The sequence below is a fragment of the Mauremys reevesii genome, linkage group 9, assembly GCF_016161935.1.
Source record: "Mauremys reevesii isolate NIE-2019 linkage group 9, ASM1616193v1, whole genome shotgun sequence".
Taxonomy (NCBI): Eukaryota; Metazoa; Chordata; order Testudines; family Geoemydidae; genus Mauremys; species Mauremys reevesii.
Window position 1 is genome coordinate 22217709 of NC_052631.1, and position 24611 is coordinate 22242319.

A 24611-nucleotide genomic window follows, 5' to 3' on the forward strand; every position below is an offset into this window, starting at 1 on the left:
GGCACTAAAGGGGAGGCTGGGACAGGGCTGATCACAAACTCGACTAGTCCCACTACTGGAAGCCCCCACTGGCAAGGTTCATTTTAGTGGCAGTATTTGCAAAGGAGAAGGATTGTGACACACACACACACCCTCCCTTCCAGCCTCCCACATCAGCTTGTCCCAGCTGCTTCGGCTCCCCACTCCTCCTCCGCAAAAGCTAAAGTAAAACACAGCTCTTCCTGTTCCACCGAAACAAGGTGACTAACAGGTGACCTGCAGTGCCCAGCAGTGCACACGCATCAGCCGCGCCGCTGGGCACGGAGGCTGTAGCGGCTGCTTCCTGCTTTCGCGGAAGCTGAAAGGATCGTACACTCCCCTTGCGTGATCCTTGCTCCGGCCTCGCCTTTCCCACTTGCGCTAGCAAGTAAAGCACCCTGCTCCATGGAGATCCCCCCGTCCCACTACCCAGCTACGAGAGCAGCCGTCGTAGCTGTGAACTACATCAACTACCAGCATGGCAGCCCCAGTAAGATCTTTATGTTGCAGGAGGTGACCAAAGCCAGCAGGGAGGTGAGTGCGTGCGGAGGGGACAACACTGCGAAGAGGGACTGGCCAGAAACACCCCGCACATGCACTAGAACAAATTAGCCTGGGTCTGGAAAGCTGGACACAGCTGAGGGCATATACGGCGGAGATAGGCTAGTTTCCGTGCTGGCTGATTGCTCGAGCCACTACCTACTCCGCTGCTCAGCGCTGATTTAGGAGAACGCAGAGCCCGGGCAGGTAGAGTCCTGTTTCGCAGCCCCGGGGAGTCTCATTGCAGCGTCACACCCATACCAGAGCTGCTCCTTTGCAGTGCTGTAACTGAGTATTTACCAGCCAGCCAATACTAAGGCCCCCAGGTAGGCTACAAAATAGCCATATTCTAGCCTCCTTTAGTCTTGTGTGTCAGGACATTAAATATATATCTTTAAGTCACATAGACTTAATCTTCTAATGTTAAAATATTGTTCCCACACAAGACCAAGTTTTAACCCAGGAAGATTTAGGCTAAATTATGGTTTTCTGCTATGGCTTAAAAAAAAAAAGTGTCCACACAGGTAAAACTACAGTGTTACTCAGGCTCCTGATTTTATCCTGAGTATTGCTATATTTGGTGTTTTGCCTAAAGCCCCAGTTCCTGGAGTCATACAGTTCTCAGCTTTCATTAAAAAAAATAACATAGCCCTCATGGTTGCAAATAAAAGCCTGGAAACATAAACCACCACCGCCACAACGAGAGAAATAAAAAGAATGCCAAATTTATAATTTAAAATCTCATGGATTTCAGTGGGGTATTTCCAATAATAAATGTGTTACAAATTAATTCTGCTCTTAAATGGCTCCCAGAATTTGTGATGTGGTCTTTGTGTTTTAAAATTCCCCCTGCTCAGTCCTTCATACATCAGAAACAAAGCACATAACTTCACATTAAAAGAGAAACAGAAGATGCTGTGGACACTTGAAGGCTTAGATTCTACAAGGACTTATGCACATGCATGTATGTACATGTCTGCAGGACCAAAGCCTAAAAGTCCATCTACTCAGTGTATGTGCGCATGTAAGATGCCTACATTAGAACTTGACTGTTTTCAGTGACTGGGCGGCCCATTGGGAGTTGTTCAATTTTGCGTACATTTGTTTAAGTTTTGATGAACAAAAGGACTAAAAATCCTAAGTATACATCTAACACTGTGAACTTATTTGACAATTGCACTTTGTTATAATGCTTCATAATCTGCTCATAATAACTGGCATATTAAAAAATTAATAATTTAATAAGAAAATATAAACCCTTACTAACCCCTCTACTATAGTTTTTGCTGAGATGTTTGGTTGGACTACTTATTCATGTGAATTGTAAAAAGATTTGTATTAGTGAGGTGGTGCTGTATTGGGCCGATCGGTATTTTCTTTTGAAGAGAGGAAGGAAAAGGAGGTTTTAACAGTTAAAGTGGGATTTCTTGTTCATCACTTAGCAGGAAAGAACAAAACTGCTTTTACACCTTTCTCTAAAAAGATCTGATTTACCTCTTAGAATTGATCTTTCCCTGTGTCAGGGAAGATTAAAATCCTTTCTCCCCTCCACAGAGACCAGCTCCCCTATCCATTCTACCTGTCACCATAAAACACTGATCAATGACTTAATTATTTGTGGGCATTTTTCAAGAGTTTCTTCCTTCCATACAGGAATTCTGTAACTCTCCTCAATCCAGAAAGGATCATTGTTGATAGTTATTCCAGGTCTGGCTCCACAAGTAACAGAACGTTGGATTTTTTCCAGACTGAAGTGCATTAACCCCTAACCTGCCATACTTCCTCTCATTCTCACTTCAACTCCCCTCTTTAGGAGACTACTATGCATGGATGAAAGTCATGTTTGAGACTGTGCCTTTAGTAACTTGAGTTACAGATTAACTTACATATCAATAACCAAACTGCTGCTTTATACTGCACAAACATCTATTTGATAAGTACGCTGAATTGTCTACTGGATTCAGCACATCAGGAAGCCAGGAGCTCCCGAATTCTAATCCTGACTCTTACCTGATAATGATGTTGCCTTGGACAAGTGACTTGACTAACACTGAAACAATTCTCCACAAGAGTGTAGTGAGGATTAAGTCACTGTTTGTGCATTTTGAAAATGGACCACAATAGAAATGCAAAGTATTAATAAACCTGTTTGTCACAGCTTTGAGCTTTTTCTTCGTTGTTCTTACAGATCAGGGGTAGGTAACCTATGGCACGTGTGCCAAAGGCGGCACGCGAGCTGATTTTCAGTGGCACTCACACTGCCCGGGTCCTGGCCACCGGTCCAGGGGGCTCTGCATTTTAATTTATTTTTAAATGATGCTTCTTAAACATTTAAAAATCCTTACTTACTTTACATACAACAATAGTTTAGTTATATATTATAGACTAATAGAAAGAGACCTTCTAAAAACATTAAAATTACTGGCACGTGAAACCTGAAATCAGAGTGAATAAATGAAGACTCAGCACACAACTTCTGAAAGGTTGCCGACCCGTTACAGATAATAGCTGGGACAGATCTGCTCAAAGGTCCCATGCACCAGTTGCTCAAAGATGTCTTAAGTGGCCTTGCTCCCATTACTGGCACAGTCTGAAGAATAATAATTAGCTTGTGCCCATTTTCTTTTTTGTAGTTCTGAAGTATGGAGATAAAGCTGTTATTACAGCTGCACCGCCCTCTCCTCAGACAATGTCCTTTTATATCAGATCAAAGCAGCAGAGAAAGCATAAATAACCTGGTGGTGGTAACTTCTTGCAAAGACTGTTCTCCGGTTCAACACTTCCTGTACTATACAATCTATTGTGTTGAGATACCTGGTTACAATGTGATTAAAATAGTGTAGGTATGAATGAACTATGTTCCAACGTGTGCAGCAGCCTTGCTAGTGCCCAAGGAGGTAGCACAGTTCAGGAACATAGCTTGATTCCACCTACAATGCTAGTATGAAACATGTTTAGTAGAGTTGGGGAGAGGGAAAGGACTACTGTGTAGTAACTGTGCCCAACACTGCAGCTCCTACTGTACTGATGGGATTTTAGGCTCTGTCTGTATTGGCTGAGGAATCAGTTATCACCTTTCCACCAAGAACGCTGAAAAGATATTGTCATGGTTACTATCAGAACAGCTGGGACTCTCTCAGCACAGAGCAGCTCTTGATTTAAGACTGTACCATGTTCCAGAACGCAGTTAGCTGAGTCGTGAGGATAAGTCTATGCTATTCTATAGTGTTTTCATTTTACAGTTCAAATACTTTAAGACCATATACAATTCTTAATTCCTGGAGGGTGGAAGTCACCCAATGCACATGGTCCACACAAGGCTATTATTATTTGTAATACTGTAGTGCTTAAGAGCAGTAAGGATGGGTTTTATGTGGCAGGTAGGACTCTGCATGTTCCCTCTGCACTGGATGTATTTCACCCAAATGGACTTTAAATAAACTGGACCATGGATAACTAACCAGATGTGACACCAGGAACATTGGTGCTGTGTATTAAATGACTAACCTTTAAGTCTGGTCACATATACACAAAAGATAAGTAAAGAGTTAAATATGTACTGTACAGAGTAGCACTGTGCATGGTCATACTTCACAGGAATAACCTGAACAATCTGAAATAAGGAGGATTAAAGATAGAACAGTTAAACTTTTTAAAAATATTTCCTCACTTTAGGACATTCCTGATGTTGGGCATAAATACCACCTTAAATTTTCACTGGAAGATATCCTCCACAAGGTGAGTTCTGCTTTATATACTTGAATTGTGAATTCTTTAGGGCAAGAATCATCTTTTAATTATACATGTAGACAGCACGTAGCATAAGGGAGCCGTGCTCTCTGTTCAGGCTTGTAGACTGTATCAGTAAATAATCATTTGAAAGTGATCTGGTTGTAAAACTGGAGCACAATACACAAATTTCAGAGCTCCCCTCATTGCTAATCAGGCCATAGGACTGGATTTAACCAAAAGAAGAAACAGCCAGTTTTTGCACCATGAAAGCCCTGAAGTGTCACTTTTTGCTGTACAATACCATGGTATGGCAATTGGTTGAGAAAGGCAATTAGCATATTAAAAACAAGGATGTCTTAGTGTCATCCACTGTGAGTTAGATTACATCTTCAATTTGCAGACCTCATTTGAATATATTTCTCTATCTAAACAACAAGCAGAATATTGTGTCAAATTGATATAAAAGGGAAAGCACCATCACTAAATATATAGCTTCGACATGTTCTATATAAACTACACAGAAAGTTTGTGAATATATTTTAAGGGTAATTAAGATTTTGACCCTGCTTTAATCTTAATGAAATAGTCTGCACATACTCACACACATCAGACTTGCAGAAAAAATGGCTAATACATAAAACAGTAAAATAGATGCATTGTGGAGTTTTCTACGTATTAACTGTCTATTTTACTTTATTAAAATGGATTAAATCCATTTTAAAACTATTTCTGTAACAGGACAATGCCATTAACTGCACTGCTGAAATTCTTTATCTTCTGAGCAACCAACGTACTGCGCCACAAGTGCATTTTACAGTGGAAGGAGAATTTGGGAAGAACACAGATGAAGCAGATAACAAATTTTACAACAGAATCAAGAGCCTTCAAGAACCGTTGGTTGCACAAAATATTCCAGGTATGAAGATGAGGGAAGGGATTTTGGCAGAAACCTTCACCTTCTTCATTCAAACTTTAGTGTCAAGCATAGCAGCAGCAAGCGTTCATTTGTTTTGAATGTGCTGAGATTGACTTTCAATAACTTTTTTTTTAAATTGTTCTTTTCCTGAATACTTATTAGGCTAGTTGCTTTGCTTTAAAAATTTACGGCTCATCACTGTTGTTAGCATTACAGTAGCTACTGGAGGCTCCAACTGAGACCAGGCCCTCATTGTGCAAGGCTCTGTATTTGAACACTGGAATAGATAATCCCTCTTCTGAACAGTTTACCACCTAAATAGAAAAGCCAAACAAAGGGTAGAAACAGACCTTTCCCAAGGTCACACAGCAGGTCTGCCAGGAACAGAACCCAGCTCTCCTGACTCCTAGTCCAGTATCCTACCTACTAGGGTGAGACTGAATGAGTTTCAATTTGTCAGATTTTCACACATTTAATACAGATTATTTGCTTTGGTTCTCAGACAATTATGGCAACACGTCCCCAGAAATGGAGCCCATCAGCCATCTAGCCCGGGTGGCCTGTGGTTATATAATATGGCAGAACTCCACTGAAAACACATTGTACAATTTGGTTCAAATCAGAGATGTCAGGCAGGTGGTAAGTAATGCACCTATCAATGCACTGGGATGATGATAATAATTAGGAATACATTCAGAGAAGCTGCTGTGTAAGGATACTCGAGCTTTTCAAGTTAGTCAAAAGTAACCCATCTGCCACAGCCAAAAGACCCTGTGGCTTTCTTACCAGAAAGAGATGTCAACTTGTCCGAGTATAAGTTTCCTTAGAAAAACCATAGATGGTGTTTAGGCAAGTGGAGATCTGTTGACTCCCTGCTTCTATTGTCTACTTGCCAAGAAGAAATATGGATTTTCTTTTGCAATTACTGTGAGACAACTTAAAATTCAAACATGTTAATCCTGGACACTGGAACACAGAATAGGACCTGACATTCAGAATAACCACAACTGGCATATCATTTAGGATCATGCTGTTGTAGTCTAAACAACTAAGGGGCCATCATACATGTTCAAAGCCCAGTTTTGGACATTCAATATGTGCAATTAACTCAGCTGAGGCTGTGCATGTGAAAGGAACACAGAGTCACAAACTCACTTTGGGTATGAAAAACTGTCACAGACTAATCACCTGAGCATCACCACTTCAGTGGTGTTCGTATCATTCTGGGAACAGAATTTGTTAATTAGCTTTTCTCCCTCTGGTGGCTGACTTGGAGCAGGAGTGGATCATGTGTGGATTTTAACACAACTGTCTGCAACAGATAAATTTTAGAACAGGGAAAAGCAGACACCATATAACACTTAAATTAAATTAAATTTCAGATCTGTGTTGTGTTCCTTTCATACAGAGCTAAGATAAATTATTGGTAACTGGAATTATCAGATTTCATTTATCCTTAGATTTTGGTCTGTTTTTGTGTATTCTGCCATCCACACCCATCTCTTATAACATGTTACCATGGAGAGACTTCCTGCAGTGCCTGGCATGTCTCACCCTATTAACATAATTTCATTTACAAGTTATTTTCCTTGTTAGCACACCTTACAGACTTGAGATCTTGAAATTAGTGGGATCTGTGCTCCTAACTCATTTAGGCACTTTTGAAAAGTCCCATTCTATTCACCGTTATTAGGTGCAAAAACAAAGAAGTAAGAGAGACCAGGGCCTTATTGTCTCTTCTTGCAAGCAGAAGAGATCCTTATTGAATGTGTGGAATGCCAACACGAAAGTATCATTTCCCTCTTCCTTGGAAACCTGCAGAAATGCATGTGCTGTAGGGATTGGATTTAGAGGCTGACGACAGGTCATAGGAGCAGCAAAGAGGGAGTTCCCTTTCTCACAGATCCCTGGAGTTGGGAGGCTACATCCCCCTGCTTCCTCTAAACCAGGGGTGGTCAAACTATGGCCCGAGGGCTGCATCAGGCCCTCCAGATGCATTTGTCTCTCGAGCTCCTGCCTGGGTCGGGGGCTTGCCCCGCTCCATGCGGCTCCCAGAAGCAGCAGCATGTCCCCACTCCAGCTCCTACACGTGAGGGCAGCCAGGGGACGCCGCACGCTGTCCCTGTCCCATGCACAGCCCCCATAGCTCCCAGTGGCCAGGAACCGCGGCCAATGGAAGCTGCAGGGGCGGTGCCTGCAGATGGGGCAGCGCACAGAGCTGCCTGGCTGTGCCTCCACATAGGAACCGGAGTGGGGGGACATGCTGCTGCTTCTGGAAGCTGCCTGAGGTAAGCGCCGCCCAGAGCCTGACTCCCTCCCCCTGCCCCAGCCCTGATCCCCCTCCCGCCCTCCAAACCCCTCGGTCCCAGCCTGGAGCACTCTCCTGTACCCCAACTCCCTCATCCCCAGCCCAGAGCCCACACCCCCCAGCTGGAGCCTTCACCCGCTCCCGCACCCCACCCCCAATTTCATGAGCATTCATGGTCCACCATACAATTTCCATACCCAGGTGTGGTCCTCGGGCCAAAAAGTTTGTCCATCCCTGCTCTAACCTCTTCACCCAAGGGAACAATTTTTTCTTATCTCTACATGGTGAAGTTTAAACACCTATACCCAACATTTATGCAAGAGGATACAATTTCTCTAAATTCCAACACCTTTCAGATTAGATCTGGCCTTGAAATATTCATATATTATGGACATAGTGATTAACTGCCCCAATTGACTGGACAATGGCACATGCAAACATTTGCTACGCTTGAAACAAGAGGTATCGTAATAGTGTTTAGTATCAACAGAAACAGAACTAACTTCTATGGGATTCCATCTGGCAGTGTTCTCCCATCCAAGATTATATAATGACAGTAGTATCAGCTGTTGGAGGACTAATCCAACTGATTGCTGCTGCTAGTTTCCCAAATCAGGTATTTTTGTAGCAAGATTTGCTTTCCCTAAAATATGTACTAGCTTCTGCTGCTGTTTATCATTCCCATGTAACTTTGGATTTTCTTAAATGACCAATTGCTCTCCTCGGCTTCTTTGCCCAAATCCTAAATTATTCACAGTCACAAAAATCTAAACACACAACCAAAGCAAAGAGTCTCTATAGCAACATAAGTAAATGGAAAATGAGTCAACACTAAAAAAGTCAAATTGTTTTGGAAAATAAACCCAGTATTTCCCTTGAAAGAGAACATTACATTAGTCATGCCTGACTTTATAAACAGAGCTGTTTGAGCAATCAGTGTGGAGTTAAACTTTGTGTTCTGTCTTTCAGATGTTATTATGTGATTAAATGAAGTGCAGCATAGAGCAAAACTAAGTTTCATCTGGTTTATTCATTACTCTTTTGTAACATTTCGGACATTTTTATTGCCGCCAAGTACAACTAAATGACTGTTTTTATAAATGAAAAGGTAACTTAAATCTCAGTCCTTATTGTCTTGTCTTTATGTTGGTTCCAGAAAAGAAACGATGATTACTTGGAATTTGACTACACGGTCCTACTTCATGATATTGTTTCACAGGTAAAAGTTTTATTGTCAAGCAAAAGGGAAAATTCGATTACCACCTATGAATTCTCTTTCTAGAACCCTCCACATTAGACAGACTGACGTGTTCCCCCTTCACCCTGGTGCTTGGACCAGTAGACTGGCTGCATGACAGAGCTAGACGACCCCATCCACCTTGCATTCTCCAGAGTACTCTGCCTTCATTTGTATGCAGGTAGCAGATCAAGGGTCTCCACTTATGTGTCAGAGCTTCAGGGATCTTAAATTCTTTGGTTATAATTCTAACTGACTACAAAAACTAAAGAGAAAAGGGTGAAATTCCTGGGCCATTCCTGTGAGGTGGAGGAGGTTCTTTGAGCAGCTGCTCTCAGACCTCTACATCAAGGGGAAATTATTGCTAGGGTGGTCCGTTCCCCTTTCTGGCCACGTCTGAAGGGGACAAGAAGAGGAGCCAAAAAACATCCAGATCTGCTTAAATGCCCTCACAAGGACCAAAATGCTCATGTGTTGGAGAAATTTGGGTACAGAAGATAACCAGAGAGATGGGGAAGGAGGGGGGGGGGTCCATAGCCCAGAAGGAATATAAGCAGTGTACCCAACCAGCAGGAGGGCAAGGTCCACAAAGAACTGTTGGATTAGGCCATGGAGCTGCCCTACACACTGGGCATGGCACTGGCAGCAGCACCTTAGGTTCCCAAAATGGCATCATCTTACTACACTGTGTCTCAGGTAAATCTTTTTTACAAAGAAAATAATTTGCATTTGATTTAAGGAAAAAGTTTTAGACTCAAAGCTTTAGATACTGTTTAGTGTAAAATCATACACAGATAACATGAAATTCCCCTCCCATTACAAATATTACCATTCAGACACCCACTGCATCTTCATTAATATTTGCATCTTGTGAACAACACATACTTTAGCCATCAGTGGGGAGGGAAGCTCCTGAAAGGAATTAGCCAACTAATTGCAGTACAAAGCACAGTTTTTGTTTCTTTTAAAGTCCTGCACTTGTTTTTGTTTCTTAAACAGCAATCAGTATTCTAGTTCAGTATTGTTCTAAGAAAATTTCCAGTCTTCTCCAGTACATTATGTATGTTTTATCCACAGGAAATTATTCCTTGGCAAATGCAAGTTCTTTGGCATCCACAGCATGGAGTTAAAGTAATAAAGAACAGCCGTCAGCCAAAACATGCAGAGCAGGACTAGAAGCATATCCAGTATGGCAATAATAGATGCTCAGAAGCTATGGTGATGGAGAAGTCATATATGCAGACAGGTGTATAGACAGACTAAGTGATAAACAATATCCCCACTCACTCAGTGAAACCCTCTATTCCTTCCATTTGTATTTTACTTCATGCCCAAACAAATCAAAATAAATGTTATGTATTTCTTCTCTGTAGTGTAAATGTTGTGATGAAGATATAATAAAATGTCTCACTGCTTGGCTAATTTGGTGTATTATGCTGGATAGGGAGAATACTTACAGTACAGGTGCTGTTATGCTCTCTCTAAAGGCAACTTTAGGCTTTCCCATGGTACAAAGACAAGCATATTCTCTTTCCATTCGCTGCAGAGAAAGCAGAAAAAATCCAGGACTGCTCCTGTCAGTGACAATGTCTTTGATCACAGTCATTGAAGTAGTTTGAAAAAAACAAACTGCATGTCTCTGTCATTCTGATATAATCCCTGTTTAGGAGCAGTAACTTCTGAACTGGAAGTGCTCCACAATACAGGTAACAGCAACATTCTTATTCAGATTTAAGCTGTACAAGATTTTCTATGTTCTATAAAATGCCAGCTCCATTTAGGGTTACATAAAATTGTTAAAGGGACACTGACATCTTGAAATACCATACATTTTATAAAGTCAAAACTAGTTTTAAGGGAATAACCTCATACAGACTCCAGATCCTCCTGCCAATTAGTTTTACAACCCATTTTCCTTTATAATTTTTAGAGCTTTTTCTCCTCTCTGTTCCTAAACAGGGGAAACTGACTATGGTGACATTCACTGTAAACAAAAGGCTGTCAAATGTACAAAATGAGCAAACAGGGAAGAAAGTACTCTTCTGAAATTTTAATTATAGTAATCTTAGGTGGTGTTTGTACTAATAGGTAAAAAATTTCAGACCAAAGCCTGATTTTGAAGAAAGCCTTCAACTAAAACTATTAATGCCCAGGAAAGATGACTAAAGAAATGTACCAACATCTATATCTAGACATTTATTAAACCACCAACTTAAGCAGCCAATAATTATTTGCATTAATATTTTAGTGCTTTTCATTCTGGAGATCCAAAAATCCTTCATGAACTATGGCCCCAACCCTCCATTGGATCTAAACAAGTGGAATTGTGCACGTTTGCAGAGCACTGCTAGTACAGCTTGTGAGGAATTTTTCGAGGAAATGGTTTTTCATTGGAAATTGACGATTCATCAAAATGGATGTTTTCACAGGAAAAGGTCAGTTCTGATGATACTTTCATCAAGGTTTCTCAAATCCAGGATGGGTGTGATTGTGGCTCAGACCCAGAATGTGGAAAACCTTGGTTCAAATCTCTGCTCTGCCTAATTCACACCATGAACTTGGACTTATGTCCAAGTCATCCCAGGTGACTGCCCCAATTACCAGGCTATTGGCTGCTGACTTTTTTTTTAACAACACATGTCAAAAGATCAGTTTCATCCCAATGTGCAGTGGGAAATTTTTGAAATCTCAAAACAGCTTTCCACCCAAACTCTACCCATTGGCACCACACAAGCATAGTGATTCACAACTGCAGAATCAGGGCCTGTATCTTGTGATCACTTAGCCCACCTACATGAAAGATTGCGGCAGATGTTTTTAAAGTGCACAGCAACACTACACAATATCCTAGGGCAGAAAGTAAAGAGCAATACTTTCTCCAACCAAGACTCAACTGCATAGGTCTCAGATTCAGTTTCTATAATCACCTGAGCATAGATTTCCAAGTGCAGTTCTCCCATTCCAGAAACGATGGTCTCTTTGCTCTCATTGTCAAAGTGGACTCTAAAGGTAGGATCTTCTCTTGTAAACCGGTTCAGGCCTTTTGAAAATTTATCTAAGTCATTCTAAAAAAAAAAAAAAAAAGTACACACATGCAAAATAAATTAACTTTATTCAACATTCTATGAACAGCAGATGATAGAAAGGTCTGAAAAGTTCATCCTAACTAGCTAGCACCGTTCCCTCCCAATAAGAGGTGCATGGATTTGCCATCCCAAACAGATCCATCAGCTTATAATCAGGTTCATTCTCCAAACTCCTGTAAGTGTGCCTGCATGTGCCATACCACAAAGCAAGAACACCCCTAGAGTAGGAAAACAGGTCATGATTAGGTCAGCGTTAGCTAACCCCAATCTATTCCTTAGTGAACGTGCAGGTTAACACCTTTTACCTTGATTTAGCGGATAGCCTTTTCTTAATGTAGATAAATCCCTAAAGTTAATCAGGGCCAGCTAACACATTTAATTCACATGTTAAACAATATGAGTAGCATGTTGATAAATGCATCAGCTAACATGTTTTAAGACACCACTCATTTTCACAGCATAGACAAATCCAGAGTGTTTCCCTCAATAAACTGTAAAATGACAAGAGTAGAATGATAGGGGAGGGAACTCAGACTGAAAGTTTTGTATTATTGGCTATAAATTTGATTGACAGGCTCTTACCTTGTTGGAAGGCTTCATGGCTACTGAAATGACAGGTTCAGGGACATGAATCGATTCCTGTAGTAGTTAAAAAGGAACAGTTGTCAAATAAATACGTTTCAGTACAGCTGGCAATGCGATCATAGCAGAAAACTGAAGTTTTGGTCCCAGAGACTATGGGTTCCAAACAAAGGTGACTATTTTTATTACATGGTCTTGTTCAGATTTACATCTAACATAGTAAAAGTAGGGATGCAAAATACTAAACGGTAAACTGGTAATCATTAGTCTCCCTGGTTAACCGAACCTAAGCGTTAACCCCTGCCCCACCAGCCGGAGCAGCCCCACGCCGGCCCGCCAACCCCAGCCGCCCTAGCTCCCCTCCCTTTAATCATTTAACAGATTAAACGACAATTTTAATCATTTAAACGTTTAACTTTTTAAATGGATATTTATATGTCTAGGTAAAAGTTCAATTAAAATAATGTTATATTCTTACAATCACAAAGCCAGGAAAATTCAGATTTAAGACTGTCACTCTGTCTTTGACCCACTCTCTACTGTGTGTAGTTTGGGCTTGTGTCTTACGGCATTGGGAATGAAGGGTGTGCATGGAAGAGATCTAAATCTATACTAGAATACTACCCTGATCACCACCAACCCTCCTAAGGAAGGAGGGAAGAGTACTAAGGTGGAAGGAAAGGGATAAGAACTTGCCCATTTGCCAAGCTCAAATCTTATGCAATAACTGCTGAAGGACAGTGGGATGAGGTGAGCATGACACATTCATATATACAACGTATTCGATTATTTTGCAAGCATGAGTGAGTGATATTTGTAAACGTTTATATTTCGGGTAATGGGGAGAATTTTTTTTTTATTGAATTATAATACTGGATAAACACTGCCACAAGTGGACATGTATTAGAACCAAGAATCCTTCTGACCTAACATCATTTCAAACATAGTAAAGGAAACTGACTAGTTACAATTCTTTTATGTATATCAAAAAGGTTTTAAAATCGTAAGCTAATGATTTAATGGCTGATCGCTCATCAATGAGGATGCCCCAACAACCAATGCAGTTATGGGAGTGATGATGATAAATGATTTTATATATTGTACATGACAAACCACCAACATATCTGCATTAGTGTTACAGCTCTCTCTCTCTTTAAAGCGCTTTGTCTTATCACATATTTTTAAAGCACGATGGCTCCTTCCCAATTTTCCTACTAAATTCTGTTAGTTCCTCTCAAGACCATGACAAAACTGTACTCTAATACATACAGTAATTATAAGAAAAATATTTCTAATACTATTGCTTGAATGTGAAGTTACCTTTTTTCTGGACTGTGGCTCTTCTAGTTAGTTAAATGGTTTGGCTTCCATGTTTTTAACTCCAAATTTTCTATTTATATTGACAAACACAAAAAACATTTTACCTATTATACCCAACTGACATTATACCTCCCCGAGAGCTGATGTGGTATTGTGTGTGTATAATATCTTATATACATGCCTACATACATACCACAATTTTACATGCTTGTATCATTTTTAAGGAATCTAAACTGGCATCAGAAATGTTTCTAAAAGTTATTTTCAGTTGGATATCCTTTGTCTGAATAAACAGAGCATTTAAATTAAGTAAAGTGGCTTAAGAACTGAAAGAATAAAAACCCGATTAAGTCTCAAGGTGTGATGGATCAGGTCCATGAAAAAAGTAGTACTTACCATGGAAATGTCAGTACTGGTTTTATCAGTGAATGTATCCCCACTAGCACAATCAATTCCAAACAATGCACATATGTCTCCTGCATAAACTTCATCTACATCCTAAGAAGAGAAAGTCAGGTTAGGTATGTACAGGGTATTGAAAGGAAATGGCAAAGCATATCTAATATACACACATAGCTATATTTGGTTTCAAGTGGAAAGAACTATGATAAAAAGGGCTGGGGTGGGATTTGCAAAAGGGGCTTAAGAGTCCAACTACTTTAACATTCCAGCTTTCATAGAATATCAGGGCTGGAAGGGACCTCAGGAGGTTATCTAGTCTGTAATAATTAACAAGGATTGAACAGGACAGGAACTGTGTACAAAGTTATTATGACCTTGCAATCACTAACCAAAATGCAGGCTTTTTTTTCTTAGGATTGAGACAATAAGATAAAGCTTTTTTTTATATAAATAAAAAAAATGTTTTTTTTTTTTTACTATCTATATATTGTTAAATTGTGTCTGTAAAAGGTATAAAAGGCTGCTGTTGATGTTTTTGTTGTGAGAGACAGGACCCTGTGTCCTATGGCACTCTCTCCCTCCATGGTAATTACTGGAGAAATAATAAAGTATTTGATTTTGCTGCATCCAAACAAAAAGTGAGAACTGAGTTTTTCTTCGACAAGTCCAACCTCCTGCTCAAAGCAGGACCAATCCCCAACTATATCAGCTTTGATAAAAATGTGCTGTGAACAGCTGGATACAAACTTGACACAAAGATCTTCAGTGCTAATTCATAAAGGGGTCTCAGTTTCAATATTAGTTAGCCCAAGAGGAAGGGTGCTAAGCATGTCACTTGCTAACTTTCACGCACTCTTGACTTGCCAATAGTATTTAGGTTGCAAGAACTCTAGAAGCAAACCTACTTGCTTTCCACGGTTGCATGTTTTCTGGATGGGGTAGTTTTTGTAGCATTTTGGGAGGTAGTTTTTAGTTTGAGAATTATATTAAAAACCTCACAGCAGAGCTATTTCATTGGGGGAGCTAGGAAATAGCCTTGGAAAAATAGACATGCATAAGGAAGCTGAAAAGGAGAAAATGACATCTAGCCTTCTTCAGCCAGAAGGCCAAGAGCCATGTTGTAACGTGTCAGGGGTGGAGAATAGACATATGTGGAGAATCCTCCAACTCAACTGGGGAAAAAATACAATGGAGCAGACTGTAATTTTCCATTCCACATTTGGAACTCTACTAAAGGAAACAGGGTAACACGTGTCAAGTGACAGAAGAATTTTGCCATGTGTTGCTTTATTTTGAGATGCTGAACAGGCACCTCAACTTTTCAAAAATGCTTCAAGGACAGATAACAGCATCCAAAATTTTTCCTCTATTTCTAGTTCCTACACTTACCTCCATCAAGTCTGCATGCATGCGAACCACTCTCTGCACTCGCACCTTTTTCCCTGTCCTGGTGTTGTAAATGTAGTCACTTTTCTTCAACATCCCCTGATAAACTCGAATGTATGTTAGCTGCCCAAAACGGCCAGCCTGCAAATGGCATTAAAAAATGGAGATAAAGGTTAGAACCACCATGCGAGTCAACAGCACAGCTACTCTATATGCACTTTGCTCTGACTGTTGCTAAAGCATCATTAATTTGGGTTTCTGAGTTTGAAACTATATATCAAAAAGAATTTCATCTACATTTCTAAAACAGTCAAACCTTCTCTCAACTCTGGGGTAGAATTTGGCATCTCCTGACAAGTTTCCTACCTCCTCAACTCACCAGCCCAAAAGCTAGCCCGCTAAAATGTATGCCACAGCATCCTAGCAATCCAGATGGTAATGTTTCATATGACAGAGGCCTCTGTCACTACTCTATAATTAAAGATGCAACCACGTTTTCATTTTAAGCCTTATTTTCCCTCTCACATATGCACAAACCCACCCCCTTTTCCAGCTTTTCACAGAAATATAACATTTCCCTCTGAAACTATTTGTGATAAATCAAAGGAAGGCAAAACTTTTCAGCTACAGTTCCAACCACAGAGAAAGAAGGTAACACCTTTTAACCCAGAAAAAGTGGAAAAATCAAATACTTTTGAAAAAACGTGATGTGTATCAAGAATGCAACCATTTTAAAATTTCTAAATTCACCCATGTTTAGATGCATTCAGACACAGCAGAATGTAAAAAAGTTATTAAAGAAATTTATTGGCAGTCATTATTAACTAGATCTCTGATTGTAAGATCCCCATTTAAAGATTTACTTGTCAGTCTGTGGCAACAAGCACAGACATCAAAGGAGCACTGAGACCAGAGCTCAGCAGCTCCATCAGACTTTGGGAGCCAGGATAGCTGTTGACCCTACAAATATGTTACAACACAGCTATTTTTGGGATTATAAGATGTCATTCTGAGCCAAGATGGAAGAAAGGGGCAAGGAAGGTCACAAACACAGGTATAAAAATGGAGGTAAAAGACAGCACAGAATGGAGTCAAAGAAATGGGCTAAATGAGTTTGTCTGGACTAAAAGAACTGATTAGGGGTTTTCAAGCCTTCCGTTGAAGCTACAAAAAATTTTACAGCAATAAGCCAGAATCATCTTAAGAAGAAGCGATGTCCATAAATGAGCTATCTGGAACAATTAACAATTGTTTAAGGCATTTTTCTGTGGAAAAACTTAACTCGATGGGCAGCAGCATCACCACGTGGGCTATTGTCAGCATCCTCTTCATGGTGATCACCATGTACCAGGACCTGCCATTTACCAATACATCACTATCCCTTTTGCCAGACAGTAAAAAGGTTCTAACTGGACTAAATGAGAGGACACCACCATGCCCTTGGCCTGTCCTAAGAAACAATCAACCTTGCTATTCTCCTCCTAGCATATCAGCTTCATTGTCACTTTATTCCTACCTCCTGATTACATCTCTTATTTTTTGCCTTCTATCTCATAAGATCTACCGGCTCTGGTAAGGTACAGTAGTACACATTAGAGGCCATCCATGTTTTCACCCACAATTAAAATCACAGAAATTTAGGGCTGAGGACCTCAAGTGATCATCTAGTCCATACACCACTCCGATTCTGAGGCAAGATTAATTATACCTGCACCACTTCACCCAATCCTACATCCATTTGTTAATGCTTTTTCCTGGTAATTCATCTTGAGATCAAAGCTATGCTCATGAAATAAAAAGCTGGTTTAAAAAATCAGTCCCCAGAATTCAGTGCATACTGAATGTTAGAGTCAAATTATTTTGCTAGCCAACCAGAGTACATGTGGTGCCTTACGCAGGGTGCCACATACTGTAATAATTAGAAACAGCATTAAAGATCTACCTTGTACAGAATGGAAGAATTCTTATCCCTCTGCCCCTTTTGAGAGATTTGAGCTATAAAAATGATGGCAGATCCCTTTGGTTTCGTTTGCTCTGTTCTCTACCCAGGTCACAAATAATGAATGTGGGTACAGTATGTCTTTAAGGTGATTAACGGAAGCTGTATTCAACACTCTACGTCAATCAGCTGAGATCAGATGTTGGCAGTATGAAAAAGGTAAATGAAAAACTCAGAAACAATTGAAGCAAGTCAGCTGGCTAATGTATGGGCATCCATCTGCTAGAAATCCTTAGCTCAGCCATCTCATGAACATAATAATGAAGTAACAAACGCAACATTTATCAGAAAGCTTTTAAACAAAACTCTAGCATGTTTCATTTACAAAACCAATAACCATCCCTGCATAAGACATTTCCTGGGGATTAATGACAAGCTGCCATTAATGGCCCAGTGCAGATAAACCTTACTGACATCAGTTCTCCCAGGAAATGTCCTGTGCCTCAATTGTTCTTGCTTAACTATAAATTCCTCTCAAATGAAAAAGAAACATTAATAACCCACCTCCAGTTTGAAAGCCAGACCTACAAAAGGCTCAGTCTCATCTCTGACTGAGTTCAGCAGCAGTTTTGTTTTATCCTCAGAATCCCTTAAAAAAAAAAGGGGGGGGGGGGAGAGAATTTAAGTGATGAGACAATACATGGCAGCTTCTTCTGGCTGCGTGCTCCATCCTGCTAGGTGCTAGAGTGCCCTACACTCTCACTGAATTTGTTTGGGAGTAGGATCTGTGCACATTGCAGGACCAGGCCCTCTGGAGACAACTTCAGACAAACTACAGCCATAGCACTGACTTATTTATCACCAGTGTTCACATCATCTCACTAAAATTCAACTGGAAGTGGCTAGCACAACGCTTTATTACACATATTTCATTCTTCATGAAAAGATGCCACATTTAAAGCACTAGGGACAGAATTCCTAGACTGAAATCCTGGCCCCCTTGAAGTCAATGGCAAAACCCCTGTTGACTTCAAAGGGGCCAGGATGTCACCCCTGATCCTCAAAGCAAAAGTATAATTAGAGAGAGGTGTGCGTCAGACACAGAACTGGGAGCCAGAAAGTCTCAAGTACAAATCCAAACTCTAACCGTGACTCCCTTTGTGATCTTGGGCAAAACTGGCTTAACCTCCCAAGTTCTAGTCTCCTCATGTGTAGGATGGAGATAACACTACTGCCTCTTCCAGGTATTTTGAAAATTAGTTAATATTACTGAAGTGTGATTCTACTCTGAAAGGAGACCTAAGGTTTGTCCACACTTAAAATGCTACAGCTGTGCCACACTAGCGCTTTAGTGTAGACACTTCCTACACCAATGGGAAGGACTCTCCCAAAGGCATAGGTAATCCACCTCCCTGAGAGGCGGTAGCTAGATTGATGGAAGAATTCTTCCACTGACCTCGTGCAGTCTACATGGGACTTATATCAGCTTCACTATGCCACTCAGGAGAGTGGATTTTTCACACTCCGACTGGTGTAGTTAAACTGACCTAATTTTCTATAGTAAGAAAGACAGTGCAGAACATTTCTCTTTACACTGGGAAAAAACAAAAGCAAATGTGGCAGAGAGTCTCAGAGCCCAAGTCTACAGACCAGGCTCACACTATGGTGCTAGAAATAGCCATGTAGATGTTCCCACTCAGGCTCTGCTAGGATGGGGTAGTTGAGTTGTGGATTTCAGAGCCTGAGCTCTAGCTCAAGCGGGAACATCTATACAGCTGTTTTTAGTACCGCAGCACGAGTACAAAACCTGGGCTCTAAGACTCACTGCTGCGGGTGTTTTTTTGCAGTGTGGATATGGCCTTTGTGGTCAAGTGTCCCCTCCACATGTCATACTCTTCCTGCACATGCAGCAGAGACGCGTATTTGTAAATGTCAACATAGGGAGTATTCATGAGAACAGAACAGAGAGGGAAAGCACATGAGAACCTCAACTACAGCTGGCAGGTCAAAAATTCAACTTGTCAGTACCAATAAGGGTACAAGAATGGGTTAGCTTGGCTGTTGCACCATATGCTACTATTCAATTCAGGGGCTCTAACCTCAGAGCCTCTGGGTTTGATCTTGCAATTGTGGAATGGAAGTATTATAAAGAAAATATTCCAACCTGGATGCTAGAAGGGCAGAGAGAACCCTCAGTAGCAACTGCTCTCACCAGCTCAGAAGTAACACTGATGGGTCACATAAGAAACTTTATCTAACCTTTCTAACACAGAAGGATGGTCATGATAGGGCAGGGAGCTAAGTAGGGGTGAGAAGTCAACTGAAAAATACTGGTGCTCGGGGGTAGGGAGTGGGGTGGTAAACAACATTTACTAGTATAATTTCTAAGTATGAAGGTTTTACATTGTACCTATCACTGCATTATCTGAGTAACTCAAATACAGGAAGAGAAACTTGATCATCCTTCTAAGATTTATTTCTACATGAGGAGATGTCTGAAAATATGCACATATGTACAGGAGATTACTCAAACCACCATTTATACACAAAAGGATATATGTTAGCATTGAAGATTTGGGTGGGTTTTTTTTGTTTGTTTTTAAACTATGAGGGCATATCTATAGTAAGAGATAGCAAACACTTTTTAAATCATGCCCTGACATTTTTAAACATGTCATATGTCTTAGTCTAGATACAACCTAAGATGTTAATATCATTTTACCCTTACAAAAAAAAGACCTGACCAGATCACTAAATACGTCAGTTTTAATATTTAAGAGGAAGTAAAACAATGCTATACTACAAGTGAAAATAATGCCCCATTGATGAAGGGATTTATCATCTTTTATTTATCACGCAAGCCTACTACACACACTACTATACATGTTTTTTCTTTAAAATGACTAATGAATTGTATTATTCATGCATTTTGTTAAAATTTCTTGCTCCGTTTTTTTTTAACCTGCTTGAAATCCTGATTCTATAAGCACTTTGTACACCCATAAAATAAATCTGTCCTCCCCACCCTCTGCCCTCTGGCACTCACTCCTGGTTGAGAATAGCATAGTTCTGGACTTCAGCTGGATTTGGGAGATAGTCTAAGACAGCATCCAGAAGGGGTTGCACTCCTTTGTTCTTCAAAGCACTTCCCACAAGTACAGGTGTAAAGGACTTTTTCAGTGTTGCTCTTCTGATTGCAAGCTAGAAAAACATTTATGAATTACTTCTAATTTTGTAGCAATTCCAATATTATATACATAGAACCAAAAATAGTTGCCTTTAACACTGTAGCAGTTCAGATTGTCAGCTTTACTGGGCAGGGATTGTCTCTTTACTTATGCCTTACGAGGTGCCAAACGAATGGTTAACAAGAACAAAAAATGATACTCATTCATAAAGGGACAGGGTTGGACCGGAAGCATTGTTATAGCATTAATGATGTATGCAGCACAGTGGTCTCCAACCTTTTTACCCCCAAGATCACTTTTTGAATTTAAGTGCAACCCAGGATCACCACCACTGAAGGCCATTTTGGACTCCATTCACCAAAGGTCAATTATGGAAAATTTAGTCTAGTGATTGACTGCCCAATTTAAAGGGGCCCAATTTTTATAAATTACTGAGCACTCATGTTAAGGCACCCAAAATCACGAGTCAGTTTTGAAAATTTAGACCTGAAGTTTAGGCTTGAGGTTCAAGATCTCTTAAATGAAGGGCTGGAATCAATTTTCACTGAGGTCAGGGCTAAGCATGAGGCATTACAGATACACATGGCACTTCCATGTAATCAGGACTTTTATAAGATATCCTAAAACTCAAACCACTTGCAAAAAAGGGTTGTTGGTGCCTACATTAAATAATTTTACTTGCTTTTTCCATGAGCACAAACTCTTAACCATCTACCTTGCAGTTTATTTTTAAGCTCTCTTGATTGAAATAATATTTTGAAATAGCAAGATGGTTCATAAGGAGGATACTGGAAAAAAAACAGAGTTCTTGAATTGGAAAAAAAAATCTTGCTAGATGCTTTTTTCTTTTTTCAATATTTGAAGATATACCAAAATTCATGCACAAAAATGAGATTCCATTGTCATCTTTTCTGCTTAACTAGTCATTGAGTGTGTGTGTTTTGGAAACCTATTTAATTATGTTAATACCTATTATTCCTGTTTTGCCAGCCTAATGAGACACTGGAAATGTATGGTTCCATTCAATTCTCATCAGCAATAATTTTTTAGAGATACAGAAGTAATTTTATTTCTTTTTTTTGTGAAAATTATTTTCATTCCATTGAGGAGCTGGAGCACATCAGACAGAATTTCTTGTAAATAATGTTTTGGTAGCAGAGAACCAGGTATTTGTTTAAGCACTTGATCCTTAATGAACATTATCCACTAAAACTGTGACCTTCAGGATTGATAGCCAATATGTTTTCCAGGAAAAAATATTTTAAACAAGAACTTGGTTGCCTGCCACTGAAAAAAATTAGTATAAGTAAACCTGCCTTTGCTCTGTCACAGCTATTAAATAACTGTAATTAATTTGCTTTCAGGAGAGGGGATAAGAGCAAGGCCACTCTGAATAGACAAATTTACTTTTGTAACAGACTGCCTTACCAGACATCCCACTAGGTACTACCAGCAACAAACTCTGAGAATCACTCCTCTCTTACAGCAAATCACAACAGGAACACCGAGTGCACAGATTACTGCAACACTCCCTCCTCTGGCTAGAAGAGCTTTGCAGTTCTCTAAGGCCACTATTAAGGACTGTCTTAGTCACTCAGCAGCGGGGGTGCTTTATGAATGGGCCAGTTAGTTTTTCTTGCCTTTACATATCAAATAAAGCACAGTGGACGGGATTTTCAAATGTGCAGAGCACCCAGAATTCCCACTGAAGTCAGTGGGAGCAACAGCTGCTCAGCACCTCTGAAAAATCAGGCTTTTTGCCATCATGACATGTTTTAATAGCATCTTGAGGTATAAGCTTTCTGAGTGCTCCTGTAGCCAGAGCACATGCTGGACAGCAAATTCATGATTAAAACTCCATGGAGCCAAAAATCAATATTCTTTCAATCCTAATCTGCATTACATACATAAAAGGATCAAACAAATCACTTACTCAAATCAAAAGTTAGGAGCCCAGAGCATCCAAATAAAGTTTACAATAGAACCCTCAATGCATCCCTAACTTTGAGTGACTATTGCGCCTCCATAATACACCATTAATAGCAGGCACAAGGGGCTGCTTCCTATGGTGATGCATGCAGTATAAGAACATGAACAGAACAGGAAATCATTACAAAATGGCAATCGCACATTGACTCCCTTGTTATCAGAGTAAAGAGATGCTGACAAAGGTACTTAAATCTAAAGCTATGTTTTAAAGTTACAATTGCCATGATCAAGTCGGAGTTAAATTCAGCCTAGTCTAAGTGGGTTCAATTCAGTGAAATGGTGCCCACTTATCGGCATGGATTTGGCCACTTTCCTGGGATACTGAAAATACACTCAAAGCTGGAACCCTGGTACTCTTGAGGGAATTCTGCACCAAAAAAATTAAAATTCTGCAAAGTTCTGCATATTTTAATTGTCAAAATAACACACAAACAACAATATAATCACACCATTTTCAATTATTTGCTGACAAGTATTTTGAAATAAATTACCAAAATAATTGAAAATGGTGTGACTATATTGTTATTGTGTTTGTGTTATTTTGACAATTAAAATATGCAGAATTTTAAAATATTGTGCACAAAATTAGTAAAATTTTTTGGTGCAGAATATTTAATTTTTTGGTGCAGAATTCCCTCAGGGGTATGTATATATTCACTGCTACCGGATTGCTGTGTGACTTTGAGAAAGTCATAATCTCTATGCCTCAATATCAGTAGGGCCATCAACAGTGATAGACTAATGCTTACAGAACCTGTGTGACTAAATAGATGGCTCAAAGATTCAGAAGGGCATAGAGAATATGTTTTTGCTGAACACTAAACCTAGGGTCTGACTTATGTTTGAGCCCAGACTTCCTTTCTGTCCACAAACAAATCAGCTTGACACAGGTCAGCAAGTACTCAGGACCTAGGTCCTAGGAACCTGCTAGAAGGTGGGTCAGAGCGGGAGTCCTGCTGTAACTCAAGTCCAAGCCCGGTCATTATGCAGTGTGGAAGCACGTCACATAAAGAGACCTGAGTCACAAATTCTGTGTAGTGCAGTATGGTCCCGTTAGCACAGCGGAGACACCTGGGTCCAGGTTTACAATGCAGTGTGGACATTCAAGCACTGGCTTGGAAACACTGACTCCACACGCCTGAGTCCCACAAACCTGGACTTAGTGAGAAGTTTGGACATACTTACAGAGACTATCAGAGTAATGAAGGGCACATAAAAGTTCAAATCCACTCCAGACCTCACAGTCTTTTGGCAGTGTCAGTCCAGTTTTCTGTCCACATTACAAAACCCACCAACACATCTGGCAGCCTTGTTAGCCATCTGAGCTGATGTAGGAAGCGAATGTGCCTCTCACCCAAAGGAGGTGGTGCCTCTAGGTAAAGGCACACTTTACAGAGTAATAGTGGCCCTCCAATATGTAGCACTTGGCGGACTTTGGGTTATATAAAGAACAATTGTAATGGTATTTAGGCACCTGAAATCCTTAGGAGGCTTTGAAAAATCTCACCGCTAATAAATAATACAGGTTCCACAAGAATCATCATTTACCTTTAAATCAGTAACTGTAGGGATCTTCTCTTCCAAAAACAGCTCCCCCAGTTGTTCATCTGAGTTAGCAACACATTCAATCAGTTCCTGGCGTCTTTCTGTAGCCTCTACTCTAAATTCAGCTGGGATTTCATCATATCTAATGATCTCGCTACAAAGGCATAGACAACATGATCAGTTCTGTGGACAGCCATGTGAGTTGAACTTCCAACCATGTGGGCACCACAGTGGCCATGAAATTTTGAGTCAGTTCAACAGCCTCAGCATCGAGGTGGGTAATAAAGTTACTGAGGTCTATCAATTTTGCATCTCCAACACCACAGAGGAACTTCAACAGTTCATGCTAGGCCTTTGCAGTGCAGCGGAACAATCTGTACATCAGCCTCAATTCCACCTTACCTTTAGTTTATCCCAAGACTC

General features: G+C 40.2%; 2 protein-coding genes across 4 annotated transcripts in view; one reads left to right on the top strand and one right to left on the bottom strand.

Annotated features, from left to right (window-relative positions):
• The window catches only part of GFM1 (G elongation factor mitochondrial 1), a 45456-nt gene that overhangs the window by 11243 nt on the left and 9602 nt on the right, over positions 1–24611 (bottom strand). For all 3 annotated transcript variants that reach the window (XM_039489987.1, XM_039489986.1, XM_039489988.1), the window contains exons 6-13: positions 24192–24342; positions 20513–20667; positions 18031–18115; positions 15531–15668; positions 14136–14237; positions 12420–12476; positions 11679–11816; positions 10209–10291 (exon numbers count right to left, since the gene is read on the bottom strand). In XM_039489987.1, the coding sequence (XP_039345921.1) occupies positions 10209–10291; positions 11679–11816; positions 12420–12476; positions 14136–14237; positions 15531–15668; positions 18031–18115; positions 20513–20667; positions 24192–24342 (909 nt within the window). The remainder of the gene's footprint in view (positions 1–10208; positions 10292–11678; positions 11817–12419; positions 12477–14135; positions 14238–15530; positions 15669–18030; positions 18116–20512; positions 20668–24191; positions 24343–24611) is intronic.
• On the top strand, positions 245–10185 carry LXN (latexin). Its single transcript, XM_039489997.1, has 6 exons — positions 245–552; positions 4234–4296; positions 5029–5206; positions 5709–5845; positions 8671–8733; positions 9829–10185. Exons 1-6 carry the CDS (start codon positions 424–426, stop codon positions 9925–9927), a joined length of 669 nt encoding a protein of 222 aa, XP_039345931.1. The 5' UTR covers positions 245–423; the 3' UTR covers positions 9928–10185.

What these genes read in the sequence shown, in the direction of transcription:
- LXN (XM_039489997.1), top strand. Translation starts at nt 424, where the DNA reads ATGGAGATCCCCCCGTCCCACTACCCAGCTACGAGAGCAGCCGTCGTA. An exon ending in TGACCAAAGCCAGCAGGGAG is followed by an intron (nt 553 to 4,233) that starts GTGAGTGCGTGC and finishes TCCTCACTTTAG; the next exon opens with GACATTCCTGATGTTGGGCA. An exon ending in GGTTGCACAAAATATTCCAG is followed by an intron (nt 5,207 to 5,708) that starts GTATGAAGATGA and finishes TTTGGTTCTCAG; the next exon opens with ACAATTATGGCAACACGTCC.